At 54.2% G+C, this 16,373-nt stretch overlaps 6 protein-coding genes across 6 annotated transcripts; 4 read left to right on the top strand and 2 right to left on the bottom strand.

Moving 5' to 3' along the window:
- The first annotated feature begins 276 nt into the window (after positions 1-276).
- Positions 277-1,830, top strand: SODALDRAFT_16570 (dehydrodolichyl diphosphate synthase). Its single transcript, XM_028606976.1, has 3 exons — positions 277-627; positions 706-965; positions 1,022-1,830. The coding sequence occupies exons 1-3, from the start codon at positions 409-411 to the stop codon at positions 1,638-1,640; spliced, it is 1,098 nt and encodes a 365-aa protein (XP_028470283.1). The 5' UTR covers positions 277-408; the 3' UTR covers positions 1,641-1,830.
- An 844-nt stretch (positions 1,831-2,674) lies between these two features.
- Positions 2,675-4,917, top strand: SODALDRAFT_16551 (hypothetical protein). The gene is made up of 2 exons (XM_028606973.1): positions 2,675-3,941; positions 4,012-4,917. The coding sequence occupies exons 1-2, from the start codon at positions 2,776-2,778 to the stop codon at positions 4,871-4,873; spliced, it is 2,028 nt and encodes a 675-aa protein (XP_028470282.1). The 5' UTR covers positions 2,675-2,775; the 3' UTR covers positions 4,874-4,917.
- Positions 4,918-6,522: 1,605 nt separating this feature from the next.
- SODALDRAFT_16452 (hypothetical protein) lies at positions 6,523-7,248 on the bottom strand. The gene has a single exon (XM_028606965.1). It carries the CDS (start codon positions 7,129-7,131, stop codon positions 6,751-6,753), a length of 381 nt encoding a protein of 126 aa, XP_028470281.1. The 5' UTR covers positions 7,132-7,248; the 3' UTR covers positions 6,523-6,750.
- A 1,641-nt stretch (positions 7,249-8,889) lies between these two features.
- Positions 8,890-10,977, top strand: SODALDRAFT_266809 (leucine rich repeat domain-containing protein; the record flags this gene model as incomplete). The annotated part of the gene is made up of 2 exons (XM_028607512.1): positions 8,890-9,442; positions 9,548-10,977. The coding sequence occupies 2 exons, from the start codon at positions 8,890-8,892 to the stop codon at positions 10,975-10,977; spliced, it is 1,983 nt and encodes a 660-aa protein (XP_028470280.1).
- Positions 10,978-11,927: 950 nt separating this feature from the next.
- Positions 11,928-13,369, top strand: SODALDRAFT_287746 (hypothetical protein). Its single transcript, XM_028608577.1, has 2 exons — positions 11,928-12,041; positions 12,143-13,369. The coding sequence occupies exons 1-2, from the start codon at positions 12,022-12,024 to the stop codon at positions 13,206-13,208; spliced, it is 1,086 nt and encodes a 361-aa protein (XP_028470279.1). The 5' UTR covers positions 11,928-12,021; the 3' UTR covers positions 13,209-13,369.
- A 508-nt stretch (positions 13,370-13,877) lies between these two features.
- On the bottom strand, positions 13,878-15,843 carry SODALDRAFT_336190 (hypothetical protein; the record flags this gene model as incomplete). The annotated part of the gene is made up of 4 exons (XM_028612569.1): positions 13,878-14,289; positions 14,398-15,491; positions 15,592-15,716; positions 15,795-15,843. The coding sequence occupies 4 exons, from the start codon at positions 15,841-15,843 to the stop codon at positions 13,878-13,880; spliced, it is 1,680 nt and encodes a 559-aa protein (XP_028470278.1).
- Between the last annotated feature and the right edge of the window lie 530 nt (positions 15,844-16,373).

Here is a 16,373-nt window from a genome sequence, read left to right as displayed (position 1 = left end):
TGTTCAATCAACACAGCCACAAACTTGGAATCCTTGGAAGCGGCGGCTGGGGTTGGAGTACGTAATGTCCCGACGCGTATCCGGCCACCGATGTTCACCACATGGCTGATTCGAAGCTCTGGGCATATGCGCACTTGAGGCCATGCTCCTCTTTCTTCTTGGTGGTCGTGGCAACTCTACCAAGTACCCCCCAACTGTTCTTCTCTAGCTTGGTTTCTGCTAAATATCTAAGTGGATCTTCTTCGTTTATTTTTATTTTAATCGAACCGTATACTTGTTTACCTATGACGTTCGTTTTTCGGCGGAGCGATAAGCATTAGATCTTTCTTTTTGGAACGCCCACCACCTTAGAGTTTCCCTCGATCCTCCGACCTCTATTTCATCCAGCTTCCTTCTCCCCGGGCGATAATGTCCGAAATTGTTGGCACCATCGGCAAATGGCTGCTAAGCTCACCTCCCGCAGAATGGGCAATCAGTCAGCTTAGAGAGCTGTTGATTGGCGCCCTGAAGCAGGGACCTGTACCTCAACATGTGGCATTCGAGATGGACGGAAATAGGCGGTATGCGCGCGGTAGGAGAATGGAGACCATCGAAGGCCATCATCATGGCTTTGAAGCCCTTGCGCGAGTGAGTGCTGGCCCCCCACACTTGGTCCAGCCATGATGCTGTTCGAAAATCCGGTGACTAAATCAATCCTGTGCCCAGGTCCTCGAAATCTGCTACAAGTCGGGAGTCCGGGTCGTCACGGTCTATGCGTTTAGCATCGAGAACTTCAACCGCCCTCAATATGAAGTAGATGGCCTAATGCAACTGGCCAAGGTCAAATTGGAACAACTGACGCACCATGGGGATCTTCTGGACCGATATGGAGCCGCTGTCCGTGTCATCGGCCAGAGAGATCTACTCCCGCAGGATGTCCTCGAGGTTGTCGACCGCGCCGTGAATATGACCACGGGAAACAAGAAGTGAGCAATCCATTAACCGCCAGTCTTCCGGCCTAGAGCGTCGCTGACAAGCCTAGGGCCATTCTCAACATCTGCTTCCCGTATACATCTCGAGAGGAGATGGCGACCGCGATTCGGTCCACAGTAGAGGACTACATGACGCCGCCTGAACCCAAGTACACCGCGTTTCCTGTCTCACGCATCACCCAGAAGATCCTATCGAAGCAACTAGACGAAAAAGAGGACAGGGCCGAGACTCCGACTAAGTCTCGCGACTTTTCCCCGGCACCGTCCTCTCGGTCCGACGCTGATGACGGAACGACATCGTCCTCTACTACCCTCCCCCCTGGGTCGCCCTCCTCGCCCCCCGAAATACACTCTGGGGTTGACGGAAGAAGACTCCTCAAGAACCCCGAGACAATCACGACCGAGACACTCAATAGTCACATGTACACGGCCGACGACCCTCCCCTGGATATATTTGTGCGGACAAGCGGCGTCGAACGCCTCAGTGATTTTATGCTGTGGCAGTGTCACCAGGATACCCACATCTTCTTCCTGGACTGCTTGTGGCCCGAATTCGATTTGCACCACTGGATTCCCGTTCTCCTCGAATGGCAGTGGCGTTTGAAGCAGGTAGAGAGAGACGAACGTCCTTTAAAGAAGAGGACCCGAAAGGTGGTGAAAGCAGTCTAAGTCGCATATTTGCGGCGCATTCATTCGAGGTAATGATATGGTGGAATGCATACTTCCACAAGAATCAAGCACCAGTGGGCGAGAGATGCGCGATCTTGATGGGCTTTTTTTTTTCGTTCCCCCCTTTTTTTTGGCTTCGGGTTTTTTTTTGTCGGGTGCCACGAGTACCTAGCCTGGTGCTTGGTTGCTCGGTGGTGTTACGTACTGCTTAGCTGCTCTTAGAAAACTACACGTTGGCATGAAATGATACCACAGCAGGTCTATTTGGGGCTCCTTGATGGTATGGTATGCGTATCAACAATGTCGTGGTCTGTACTTTTCTTGTCTGTTAGGGGCGTTTCTCTTCCATATCCCGCCAGTTCATATTTCGAGTCTCTTTTCAGCCATACCTTACATCATGCACTTTAGAAGTATCTAGGGCTCCTGTCGCTGCCGTTCCCCAATCATTTACTTCATTTACTTCAGGCTTGGTTATATTATGAGCCCTTGAACTGTGACGATGACGGCGTTTGAAGGCTTCATTTTTCGTCGAACTTTTGTTCCAGGTCCTGACCATTGACGTCAGATCTCACACATTCTCAAATATCAGGTACACAGTGGAAACAATGTCGTCCGGATATGCGGGTTTCCCAACCCACGCGCCGGCCATTAATTTATCCGATGCTGGGCGTATGCGTATCGTCGCCGATAACTTCTACACTCCGGATACCTTAGGCTCCGTACCTTAATAAGCGAAGCGCGTAACCTTGAAATCAGGGTACAAGGTACGTACATCCATCCACTGACCGCGCAGTGGCTTAGAATTCTGCCGACCCCAGCTTGCTGTATCCGCTCTTCTCCCGCCCTCCATTGACTGACGGGCACCTGCACATCGTCGATGCTCCTCGTTTTGTATCCTCCTCGCATCCACTGGCCAAGTACGAGCTCAGGTGAGCCGAAAGCAGCTTGCATAGACATTTTCACTTTCAACATGATCTGAGCGACTTGAAACCAATCTCGGTTCTTCGTGGACAGACGAACCCTCATCCTCCCAATCATTTCAACCAACCGCAATCTTTCACATCCGCTCTCGTCCTCTTTTCCCCTCTGCGACCCGACATACATTCAAAATCATCGCCGTCTCCCGCCTTTCAGTATGAAATCTGCGAAACCCCCTCCCATGGACGGCTCATCCGGCCGCAGGGCGCAACCCGTTCGACAGACGAGGACAAATCCGCCGCGTGTCTCTAACTTTCGAGGAACCGTCAACGGACGCGAACCACTTGCCAGCGGGCCGGCCCCCGACCACCCCATCGAGATCTTCCCGGCTATAACACACTTCGCCGATGCGATAACCGCCTTACCCAAAGAGCTCGTCCGACATTTCACCCTGCTCAAGGAGGTCGATGCCAAAATCTTCGTCCCCGAGGAGGATCTCTTCCAACTCGTCGACGCTGCTATGAACGCGCCTCCTGCGCAGCAACAACCGCCCAACGAAATGTTCTCCCTCGGCGCCCCTGCGTCGGTGCCAATGAGCGCGCAGAATAGCTCGAGCAGCGCCGGTCCCAGTAGCCTTACACACGCAGGGCAGTCTACAAGGGGCTCTCAGGCTCCCTCCGCTTCCGACCCCCATCACGACGTTCGACGGCAATTCTATCAGCAAACCGCATACAAGATCCAAGAGATGCTCGGGTCACTGGAAGAGAAGAACCACGTAATCTCGAGTGCCAACGACGCTCTCCAAAAACAACTCGCTCGCATTGACGAAGTCTGGCCCTACGTCGAGAACGAGTTCAGCGAGGAGGCGAAGTGGGGTAGTACAACGCACTGGGCGTATCCCGAGAACAGGGTTGGAAGCAAAGCTGCCCAGGCCGAACGGACAAGGCGTGAAGGTGCTGCTGCCATCTCTGCCGCTGCCCAAGTATTGGCCGAAGAGGCCGCTGCACGGACCGACGCGAAGAAGCATGCAACACACGCGAAGCGAAGCCACAAAACACCACATCAAGAGTCGGATTTCGACGATCACAAAGCAGACTCCAGCAAGAAGGGCTCGAATAAGGTGCGGAGGGCCGTCGAAGCCCCCAGCAGCGTGGGATTAGGCATCACGACCAACGGCACAAGCAATGGCAACCCTCCACAGCCTAAGCGGCGCAAGGTGGAAAAACCGGCCCCCGACAATGCACCCCCCGAGCGAGCCATGGCCAGCGTCTTCGGAAACGACGCGTCCAAGGCAAAGACATCCAGTCCTAGCGCAACCCCAGTCCCAGAAGTACCCAAGAAAAGAAAGGCGCTGCCCAGCGGCAGCGGTCAGTCGAAGAAGAGGTAAGCTTTTTACTGTACTGTACGCCATGTATCGTCCACTGCATACTGACGCAGACTTGGTCACTTCCAGGAACGGCGCCGGCGCCCAATCCCCTTCCCTCGCATCGTCTCCTGTCATTGGCGTGTTGCCCGACCCCAAGTTGCCTCGCGGTTCGCCTGCTCCTCCTGTGAAACCAGCAACAGCCTCTCGAGCGAGGCAAAACTCCCTTCAGTCGGCGGCGGACAACTCCAAACTCAGACCGTCTTCGTCTGCTTCCAATAAGCCCAACGGCGCCGTGCCGGGTACACCAGACCTAGCGGGTCCGACAAGCGCAGCGAGCGCAGAGCAGAAGGCGAACAAGGATCCACCTGCGCCGACTAAGCCGGAGCCGGCAGGGAAGGAACCTGAGCCGGCCGAAGCGGGCACCGCAGTGCACTCGGCGCCGAACAAGAAAGAAGCGCCGAAGCCCGAGGACGGAGAGCGCAAGAGTGAGCCGGCGGCCCCGCCTGCCAGCGCTCCGACCGTGATCAAGAGCGGGCGAGCCAGCAAACTATCCACCCCGGCGCTGGCCACCTTCCAGGAGGCTGCGGCGGCACGGTCGAGAGCGGCCCGCAACTTGGAGAACAAGGACGCGAACAAGAAGAAGAAGACCGCGACGACGTCGTCCACAAACACAAACTCGAACTCAAACCAACCCCCAGCGGGCAAGACGGGGGACGAGGCCACAACGGGCAGCGTGCAGGGAGATGACGAGGAAGCGGAAATCGACGCGGATGAACCGCTATACTGCTATTGCAATAGCGTTAGCTACGGCGAAATGGTGGCATGCGACGCGGACGATTGTGAGCGCGAATGGTTTCATCTCGAGTGCGTGGGGCTCAAAGTTGCACCCAAAGGAAATGGTGAGTTCCCTTTTTTCTTTTCTTTTCTTCCCTGGTTTTTTGTTCCCTAGATTTCCACGAGACATGAAAGGCGAGGGTTTCGGCTAATACAATACTTAGCCAAATGGTATTGCGAGCCTTGCAAAAAGCGACTGGCAGCCAACGGCAAAAAGGTCAACGGCAGGTAACATCGAGTTTGCACCTCCGTCGGACAAGGAGCGGAAGCGTTTTCCTTCCCATTTTCTTTGCGTCCCATCTTATTGCTTTTTGCCGAGCCTCGAGGACATTCGTTGCCGTTCAACGAGATCCCACGAGATCCCTTGTATACATATACCCTCTTAACGACATGAGAGTTTGAGATCTCGAGTGAACAACCATCCTGCTCATTCACCGTTGGCGTTGGTCGGAAGACTTGGTAGTGGACGACTACATGCATTTGCTATATCGTTTGCGGCATTTTGATACCTGGCGTTGCTGTCATACAGGGCCTACCTAGGTGGCGACAGGACGTCCAACGCCCCGGTGGCGGGGCACATCGGGACGGAGACTCCCAGGCAGGTTTTTGGGTCTTGAAACGGCCGAGTGTTGTTCCATTGCGCCGGTTGACTTTTAACTCCTGTGACGTTTCATGGCATGGGAAGGAGGGTATGCATACGGACCTAATGGAACCATTAGAAAGGTGGCCGGCCTCGTGCTATGGGGATTGGTTGCTGAAGAGTGAATTGAACGTGTGAATTGAACGTGCCATCTGTCCCTCCCTCTTCGAGAAAATGAAGGTTCCAGAAGCTTCTCGGGACAGGTTCAACAGCAAACTGTCCCATGAATACTGAGGACGGATGGATTGGAGGAGAGGAGGTCACGTTGGGAGACATCATGAAGAGGTGTGGCAACAGGAACGGCCCAATGATGTTTCTGGCAATGGTCTCGACGCCATGTCATGCCTCTGTAAGGGACAAGACGCAAGTGCTGGATAAGTGTACGTCGGGCGTGGATGAACGAAGATCCGGGGTAAAAAAACCTTCGGCTAGGACGCCGAACAAATGGGAAGAAGCTAAAACTACCTTAGGTAATTAAAAGAAACAAAGAAAGCCAAAGAAGCTTAACCAAGCTAGGACCAGGGTCCCTTTGATTCCATTTTTGAAAAATCTCTTCCCGGCAATCGTCCCGGAGCTTGGGGGCTTTGAGCAGGGGCTGGAGAGACGTGGTTCAACAGACGAACGCACGTGCAGAGGGCAACAGAAACCTTGAGCTGCATCGGTATACCTACCACGTTATACGAAAAAGTGCATACTTTCGTACGGATACGACAATCCGGATCATGCACCTGTGCTTTGGTCGAGTTTCGTGTTTCTACCTAGGTAGGTAATCCATTCATATGTACTTGGTGATGACCCTGTGTGGTGGGTAATACTTTGTGTCCACCTTTCTGGCTGGTAATTACCTTACCTTACCTAATAAGGTAAGTTGCGTATAGGGAAAAGAGGTACCTCGTGGGTTAAGGTATAAACCGAAGACAACCGCATCGAGGACTTGGACGAGACACTGGACCAGCAAAAGACTTATTACTTGGTGCCTCTACTCAGTATGTACATACTGTCTGTTAGTCTTGATTACCTTAGGTAGTGCAGGCACAGTGTTTGTCATTTATTACAGTCGCGAAAATAACCTACGAGTATGTCATTACATACGAGGCAAAAGTTCGCGAGGACGAAAGAAGGTTCTCGATATGACATAGTCGTACTACAAAGGAAGTACAGTACGGGGTATACGTTGTATGCATTGGGTTTACATACCTAAGGTAGCCAAACGCTCCCTTTTCGCATCACTGATATCCAAGGCTGGGAAACACTTCGTGCACATCTTTCGACCCGAAATAATAAACCTGTTTATCCTTTAGTTAGGCATAGATACACGTTGCAAGAGCGAGACGGAAGAAAAGAATTGGATCCTATAAATGAAATCGGCAGACTCGGGTAGCACCGGTAAGGTTCGTCTGTTCTCTCCAAGAATTCTTCCGCGGAAAAGTGTTATCCTTCGCAGGTGAGATGACGAAATAATTGAGTCTCAATCGGGTTGGAAATAATAATTGAAGATGAGTCGGAAGACTCGGTGTGTTTACCAAGTTATTGTTTGACGGCGTTGTGTCATGGGCAATCAACTCGTAACAAGGAATCGGTGGCTTGGGCCCCAGGCATGGATCACACAAACCAGCACGCAAGTTGCGTGGCGTGGAAGGCATGTCGGGTGTCGGGCGTGGTGCCACCCATTCGGGGTACTTCGTACGACAACTGTACACGGTACGGGTACGGAGTACCATTGGCCGATACATCGGATTGGGCTGGGAATTCCGGACCCGGGATGATGTGGTGCGGTTGTCATAAAATCTACCTACCTTACCTTAGGTAGTGATGAACCTGACATCGCTATGACCTGTTTATAACACACCAATTGACCATTCTACTCCGTACACGACTGTCGAAGCTTCTACAGCGTAATACACTGCAAAGCGTCAATAGGCTGGCTAAAACGTATCGTCTTCTGTGGCATTTCAAAGCCGAATAACAATCTCATTCAACGCACACGAGTACTTCGTCCTTGTATCCTTACGACTGGGGCAAATACCTAAGAGTAATACCTAAGTGGTGAGTCCTTCCGAATGTTCTTTGGTTCCTGACAAGACCAAAAGGTCAACAAGTCGGCAGAAAAAAGCGGCCCCTCCTCTCGTCTTCTCCTTGTCTTTCCGTCGCAGAGCCGTCCCCATCGTGGTCACGGGCTACTGCTGTTGGAGGGGGGATTTTTTCTTTGACAGCTCAGGTGACCACAGCAAATGGTCCATCCATGGATTTTCATTACCCAATTCTTGCCAAAGAGAAACCCATCCCCTCATCGTACCCCCTCGGTTCCCCTCGATTACCCTGTATTAAAGTCTTGTGGTCTCGAAGTCTCGACAAGGCCAAGGCGGTAAACTAACGCGAGAAAACCACACCAGGCAAACTTCTTCCTCTTTTTTTCTCTTCTTCCTTTACTTTGGCTTTGTCAACAATGCGCCTCCTGCGCTAGCAGCACCCGCATCCGCATCCGCATCCACATCCACATCCACATCCGCATCCACATCCGAGCCCCAGTCCAATCCATCTCTCCGTACGTTGTACTTCCATACACCGTGCTTCCTCTAAGGTAATTATCCAACATCCAACGTGACCCTTGGCCGTGCTCTCGCTGCCAGACCATTTCACATTTCCACAACTCATTGTCGCCGACAGCTTCACTCTCCCATGTCAATGCCAATCTTGACCGGCGTCTAATTATCTCTATTTACCAGTCCACCGCTGTTGGGCTCAACTCGTTCAGAACTTGTTGCACTACAAAGTACAACGTACTTGCAGATATCCGTGCAGAATACATAAGGTACCCTCGGTTCATCTTGAACCTTTTCCCTTTGGCCACCCGCCACTGGCTTTTACGCCTTCTCTCACCAACGTCACCTCAGCGGCTGCCACCTTCAGGTTCCATCCGCTCGCGCTCACACTCACACTCGCACTCCCACTCCCACCCTCGAAGTCGTCTTCACCACAGTCCTTGTACGTCTGTGTCTCGGACCATTGCGCAACCTGGGTCCCTCGGAAATCCCCCGCCAACATACCTTAGGCATCTGGACTTCTTCTTACATAACACTCTGCTTTCCCGGGCGAATCGAAGGCTCCTTCAACGCTGGCGCGGCCCGCTTCTCAAACCTCTACCGACAAAACATCGTGCCTCGTGCAGCGAACAAATTGACAATAGAGGCACTATTCGACTAAACCCTGGTGCTACTGCTCTCCAGTGCTCCCGTCGCGCTTCCCTCCCTTAACCTTTCCTGCCTCGCCTTCCTGTTTTAGGGAGTCATCGAAACTCTCTTAGAGGTTCGCGGTGCTACGGAGCACTACCCCGGTCAGCCTGCTCCACTTCGCACCTCGTACCTACCTGTCTACCTGCATTCACACCTCCCAGACACTCAGTACTTGTAACTTCACACAGCTTCCAGCGGTCCCCGTCCACCCCCCCTCTTTTTTTTTTTCCTTTCCCATTTTCTCTTCCCAACCATAGCATGCGCCCTACACCGACCTCACAAGTCCACGGGCCATCCTCCACGGACCATGGTCTAGAGATCCACTACCCCCAGCCCAAATACAAAATGGACTCCCCCGAGTTCCTCGGCCGCTCAGCTACCCCAGAGAAAAACGGACGTTCATCCTTCTCATCCATCCGCGAAGATAGCTGTGGTCCTGCACAGGCCTTCACCTCGTCTGCCGTCTCTACCCTCTTACAGGACTTTGAGAACGCCGTCGCCATCGTTGCCGACGACTCTCCTGATACCACCCGCTCCCATTCGCCACAAACCCCGGATATGACCACCGAGGTCCAGTTCGTCCCTCCCGTCACTAAACCGAGCAGTAAGCTCCACGGCAACTGGTTCCCCGCGAACAATTTCCGAGGATGGAAGCAGATCAACGTCAAGGGCAAGACGGCCAGCCGGAGCTTTGGTGACCTACAGGCGCTGCACATGGCCTGGAGCACCCCTCCTGCTGCGGCGCCCAAGGGAAAGAACCGGACTCCGCCTGGCCAAGCACCCATCGAGAAGCTACCCCTCGAGCTGCTAGGTACGTTTGTTGCTATCGTGTGTAGGCTGTGACTGTGGGCTGTGGGCTGTGGGCTGTGGTATGACGATGAAACTAAAGCTGACACGACTTTGTGCTGGTGTGTAGGCGCCATCATCGAGCTCCTAGTACTTGATGTCCCCCCTATCAACGGTATCACCCGCCGTAACATGGACCTCATGTCACTCCTCCTGACTTCGAGGACCATGCATGGGGCGACGCTGAATGCCTTGTACAGGAACATTACCGTCCCCCACTCCAGGATCTTCCGCAAGTTCCTGGCCAACATTGCGAACCATCCCGCTCTCGGCACTATCATTCGCCGCATGGACTTCAGCCACTTCAACAATGCCACCCTGTTCGAGTCGGCTAGCCAGCGGAAGACGACCAAGAACTTGACGTCCGAGACCCTCCTGCAGTGCCTCGAACTCACGCCGCATCTGCAGGAGTTCCTTGCTATGGAGCACATCGACGACGACCTGGGCCCCGAAGTCTTGAAGAAGCTCGTCATGGGTCTCCCGAGACTGCAAGCTCTCGATTTCGCGGGTTGCACGTCGTTTGCCTTCCGGACCTCGTTTACGTCGCTCCTAGGGCTGCCGTGGCCCGATACGCTCTCCATCACCCGCCTGTCGTTCCACAAGTGTCTCACGCTGCCGTCTTCCATCTTCGAGACGATCTTCCCTCGCCTGGCGCAAGTTACCCACCTGGACCTCGCTCAGACCAGGGTGACCGACAAGGCTCTGGAGTCCATTCCGCACACTGCGAGACTCACCCATCTGAACCTCGCCAAGTGCACCCTGCTGACGGCTCCCAACGTCATCAATTTCTTTGCCACGCACCCGGCCGTCAAGTACACGCTTGTCTACCTGAGCGTGGCCGCGGACGCACGCAGTCACCAGCTCTTGGGCGAGGATGACGTTTCGGCCCTCATACCGCTCCTTCCTGAGACGCTCAGGTCGCTGAGTCTGAAAGGCAGCAAGATGACCGATTCGCATCTCAAGCTGCTCCGACCGTTGACGAAGCATTTGGAGGAGCTTTCGGTGGGACGCAACATGGACGTCCTCGCAGCCTCGCAGCTGCTATGTCCGGCGAACACGGGCGAAACCAACGCGAAAGAAGGCGGGGACGAGGAGGAGGAGAAGGAAGGAAAGAAAGGCGAAGAGCCCGAAGAAGAAGGCCCCTCGACGGTGCGGTTCTTGGACCTCTCGGATCTCTGGGGCAACGAGCTAAATCTCACGCACCTTTTCTCCAAGAAGTGCTGCCTTCTTCTCCAGGACCAGTCCCGGCCTCTTGAGGTCATCGAAGTGTCGGAAACGGCGTTCAAGAGCCTGTCGCGTAGCCTGACTCTGGAACGCGTCGGATGGTCGCTGCGGGAAATTGGTAGCCGGTACTGGATCGTCCGACTCGACAAGGGCAACGACCGCGGCCACCGGTGGTGGAAGATGGGCGCCGACCACTGGGGTATGCGCAAGATCCCTGTGGCTCGTTCGGAGGTGGGCGGTATGTATGGATCTTTCATGTTTGGTCGGAAACTTTGAGGACTTGCGATACCCCTTTTCTCCCTGGCGTGGGTTTTTTTCTTTTCTGACCCCCCCCCCCCTTCTCTTCCCATCTCATACGTGCCCGTTGATTTTGGGTGTACGGGGCCGTCACTTTGGAGTCCAACGATTTTGAACGACATGGACAACAGCACAGCACCGTACAGCATAGCATTTGCCTACAGCATAGCGGGGTTCCCGAACGTCACTTGTACTTGCTTCTTTGCTGTTTTTAGCACTCAACTGGCTTCTTCTTTATTGTTTTCCCTTTTGTTCAATGCTGGGCGTTTGGGGAAGAGTGAAAAAGGCAAACAAAAAAAGGGGTTTTACCGATTTTCTATGGATTTCCGTTGGGTGGGGAAGCATTTAAGGATGGCAATGGTGGAACGAATTTCTGGTCTTCTCCTACTTCTCTCAACTCTCCTTGGGAAAACAAAACGATAAAAAAGGAATGGAAGGTCAAGATGCCTGGTCTGTGTATTTCTGAATACTTATTAATTAATGTCTATGCCCTATATGACGCTGCCTGCTTCGCTTATTCAGACTGAACTCGTGGCATGGGTGGATTGCACGGATACTTGTTGAAACTACTCTGTCCGCATCTGTCAAAAACAGTATTTGCCTAAAATGCGTAATGCGTTCTTGTTTATGGCACGGATTAGGTACCCAGTACAATCAATAGGTACCTTAGGAGACAACAACGAATGTCAAAAAGCTCTTTGTTTTGCCCGCCGAGTTACTGAGTACGTACCTTCTGATGTCATTTGACACCTCGCCGTTTTAACCCCTGTCGTCCCCAGACCCACTCCTTGCAGCCTCACGCCTCACCACAGCCTCGCGTCTCCCTGTCTTTAAACGCCAGCCACATTGCCCCTTTCGGTACGAATATTACGAGGTATCGTATTCGTACTTCTTTGTACGACATCCAACTCAATCAACCTCGCATTCATGCTCTCCATAGGACTGTCGTCGAGGTAGACCATCCTCCTCTGGAAACACCATCAACTCCATCACCTTAAACCCTCGGCGACACTCTCCCCCATCATGGCGTTGACTTGGGCCAAGTAAGTCGTTCTCCAACATCTCCAAAGCCAGAGTGTCTATAGCTACCAGAGATGATGATGACCCCCGACGTCTCTAACCATGTCTTTATTTTTCTCTCTAGTATCCGCTCCTTAGCCATCTTCTTCGGACCTATCCTTCTCCCCAAAGCCATAGGCTATTACAAGTCGCTCCGCGCCGCCCGCGCCCGTGCCAACCTCCCCATCGTGGCCGTTCCCGCACATATCCAAGGCGTCCTCGCCCTCCTCGCCTCAACCGCCCTCTTCCTTCTCGTCCGGTCCACTCCGTTCTTCGCCCCCGAGAACGTCTTTCAAGCGACACAATCCCGCCTCCAAATCAATACCGACGTGCTCTTCAACCGCCTCCGCTCCCTCCGCCCCGACAACGTCTTGACCCCCGACGACGAAGCCCTCCGGTCCAAGTTCGTCAACCTCGAATCCCGCCTCCTCTACTTCCAGTACGGCCCGGACGTTCTCGCCGCCTGCCCCTTCTGCTCCTCCGACGACCCAGGTTCCTACTTCTACTACGCCCTCCCGGCCCTGCTGGCCCCGCACGTGCTCAACCTCCTGGTCCTCGCCGCCGCCACCTCCCGCCTCTTCTCGGGCCACCACGGCCCCCGCTGGCGCCCGCGCGTCACCCTCGCCGTCGTGGGCCTGGCCCTGCTCGACGTCTACCTCCTGAGCGCCTACGACGCGCGCGCCAACGCCGCCGCCCTCCGCCTCTCCGAGCTCGATTTCTACTTCTGGTCCGCCCGCGCCCTGCGCCTCGTCGCCCTCGCCGCCCTGGACGCCGGCCTCGCCTTCGTCCTCTACCTCTCGTCCACGAACCGCGCCTTCTCCACCCTCGCCGCCTCCCCCGCCGCCCGCGTCGATGGCTTGGCCCGCGGCATCACCTTGGTGCGCCGCCGCGTCTCCGCGCTGTATTTCGTCCGCAGCGCCACCGCGTGGGACGAAAACTTGAGGTCCCGCTCCGACGCCTGGTGGGCCCGCGACGCGCGCTTCATGGGCGAGGTTATGCAGGAGCCTGAGGTGGCTGAGTCCGTGAATGATGCTATCGGGAGCGGCCGCGTCGATCTCGAGAAGATCAACAGCGAGGCTGAGGGATATGTCCGTGCTGCGCTGCAGCCTCCGCCGAAGGAAGGCGAAGCGCCCGTGACAATGGTGGGATAAGATTGGCTTGGGGCGTGTTTTTTTTTTTTCTTTTTCTTTTTTTCTTCTTCTTTTTTTCTTTTTTACAAGTACATTACTGATAGACGTCTCTTGGAGGGTCTTACAGGAAGCCCATCTTCGACCCGTCCCCGAGCATCTGGAGAGTTGCGTTTGCTTTAGACAGGATAGAGGCCCATCATGACACCCAGGGAAGGTGTATACGAATTATATAGCCTTGAGTACTGCTTCGATGAGTTCCAACAGATTCACGTTCCTACGCCACCATATGGCCATATGGTTGTCTGTATCATTGACTGTCTGCTCAGCTGTCTTTCCAGGAGGCATCGTGTCCTTTTGGGTGCTTCAACCTCCCTCTCCCTACCCCAACCATCCAACTGCGCGACACAAAATCTGGAACATGAACAGCCACGGGGCCCCCCATTCATCCAATCCATTCACTCCTCTGCCGGCGGGTTTTGCTCCACTACATACTGCAAACCGTATACACAGACACATATCCAGATGAATCATAATCGTTTCCTTTCTTTTCACTTTCACTTCCGCTTCCCTTCCGCGCTGCCGAGAAGACATACAAGTTCCCAGCCACCAACACCTGTGCAATGCACTCAAGCAGAACGGGAACACTCCCACAAAAGATCATAAAAGAGCTCCATCGAGGGCAAGTCTTACCTAACCCCCTCTGGTTTCCGGCCTCGGAGCCGAACTGGCCGTGCTGCCTTTCCTCTCCGCTCCGCGACCGGGACCCTCAAAATCCAGAGGGCTGAGCGCCTCTTGCGCCTGGCGCTCGAGGAATCCCGTCCACAGCTCGGCCAGCGACTCCTTGTTGGCGGCGGAGGCGGTGGAGGCAGTGTCGTTGAAGAAGTCGGCGCTCAGGGACGGGGTGCTGGGGGTGCGGTGGAAGGGAGAGGACGGGATGCGCAGGCCCCCGGATGCCGAGGTGCCCGGGCGCGCGAGGCCGGTTTGCTCGCGCTGCTCGTCCGTCCAGTTCAGGTAGCCGGCCATGACTTGGAGGATCTGGAAGCGCTTGGGGTCGGAGCGGTCGAGGGTGAGGAAGTGGATGAGGTAGTTCGTGACGATATGCCTGCGAAAAGGGGGAGAGGGGGGGAACAAAGACAGAATGTCAGTATGAGGGCACAGAAAGAAAAGGGCTCGGCTTGTAAAAGAAATATCCACGAGAAAAACACCTTACCTGTCCACGTTATCCTCCGGCTTTGTCTTTTTCAAGTACCGCAGTGCCTTGGTAAGATGGTCGTTGAGCACAATGGCCTCGTGTCGTAGTTTGCCAATGAGTAGGTTCTTCTCCTTGACTTCCTTCTCAAACGGCGCGGTCCGCTCCAGCTCCTTGGTGAGATTCCCCCTCGCAGCTTCGGCCTCGGCCGCCCTGGCATCGGCTTCCTGCACCAGCTTTTTCAGGGTCTGAATCTGCTCCTCAGACGTCTCAACCACATCGCGTAGCTCCTTCTTCCTGGCCTCCTGGATCTCGCCGAGTGCTTTTTGTAGGCTGTCGACCGACCTTGAGTGGCTGTCCCGGTCGGCGACCGCATTCTCGTAAGCCTCGCGCAGGTTCGTCAGCTGGTCTTCCAACTCCGACACCTTCTCCAGCAGGCTCTCCTTGACGGACCGCTCTTCCATGGCGATGACTTCCCACTCGCTCATCGCGTTGGTGGTCGTCTCCACCTCCTCCTTGAGGTGAACGACCAGCTTGGCGAGTTCATCCCTTTCCTTCACCCAGTTTTGCTGCGAGAGGTTGCTGCGGCTGCGGAGGCTTGTAGCCTCCCTCGACGCGTCCTGCAGCTCTTCCTTCAGCTTGGTGATCTCGTCCTGTTGCGTCCTGGTGCTGTTTTGCAGCTGTTCGTTTTGCGATTCCAAATCGTCGATGCGCTCCTTCGCTTCTTCCAGCTCGGCGCGGTCCCGCTTCAGCCGGTCGCCGAGTGTGGTCTTCAATTGATTCACCCGCTCGAGGAGGCCTTGGTACTGTTCTTCCGCCTGCTCTTTTGCCGAGTTGGCCTCCTCGAGCTCCGATTTTAATTGTTCGACCGTTTCGTCCGGTGATCCCCGGATGCTCTCTAGCTGTTGCCTGAGCTGTCTGACCTCGGCTTTTAGCTCCTCCCTCTCCCTGGTAAGCGCATCGAGTTTGGCGGTTGTTTCTGGGCTGGGCTCGATGTCGTCGTCTGCCGCAGTGTCTATTGGTGGGTTGGCATGACCGTTGTCGTCTTGTGGCTCTGTGTGACCGTTGAGTGTGGTATCGACATCGTCTTCGTCTTCTTTTGCTTCTGTATCGACCTGTGCACCTGTCGTCGACTGTGACTGGGTGAGATAGGTGTCAGGACTCTGTTCCCTTTTGCTCAATGTTGCCCACGTCGGTTAGATTTATGAATCGTACCTGGACCGGGGTCTCGGGCTCCTCAGCTCCATCCTGCTTTCCAAGCTGATCCGTCCCCTGATCTGTATCTGCGTGCACCTTGGGTTTATTTGCGTTCTTCTTCTTCTTGTTGCTCTTCTTCTTTCCTATGTACCATAGCAGTTAGCCATGGTCGTAGTCGTGGGTACAGTCCATTACGTGACGTTCCGAAACTATTAACGAACCTGAGGAAGATGCTTGAACTGGATCTGCACCTGGGGCCGCTGTCGACATGTTGGGAAGCATAAAGCCCCATCTGGGAGCGCAATTGAGGAGGTCGTGATGCAGCGAGGATCCAAAGGTACTTGTACAGAGTTGGTTACGTGGAAGATGTATCGATCGCAATTCGCAACCACGCTGTTGTCTCCGAGAAACGTGTATTGACCTATTAGTCATCCACCCCAGGTTTACTCTGTACCTTTAGGAGTAAGGTATGTATGCACGGATGGAAAGGTAAATCGACAGATCCCCGTGTTAGCGATTCGTACACCGTTAATAAGGAATGAAAGACACCAGTATTCGATTGCAATCCTCGTCTTACGGAAGACGATATCGGTAAACGATGTTTGTTTCAATACCTTTCGGTATGTGAAACGGCAGACCAGACCATTTTGGACATTGGCCTTCAACTCAGCCATGCTGTCATCCCCATTCTCCCAGCTTGTACGAAGCGCTTATATCATAGTTTCTATTTCAGTATACATGAATACGACATAGATTCCGAGTCTTCCGATGAGCCAGCCGCTCTTGAAAGTCACCTGATC

The sequence above is a fragment of the Sodiomyces alkalinus genome (assembly GCF_003711515.1).
Source record: "Sodiomyces alkalinus F11 unplaced genomic scaffold SODALscaffold_1, whole genome shotgun sequence".
In the NCBI taxonomy this organism is placed as follows: Eukaryota; Fungi; Ascomycota; class Sordariomycetes; order Glomerellales; family Plectosphaerellaceae; genus Sodiomyces; species Sodiomyces alkalinus.
The sequence above is the reverse complement of the archived record's forward strand: the minus strand, read 5'-3'. Positions and strand labels throughout refer to the sequence as shown.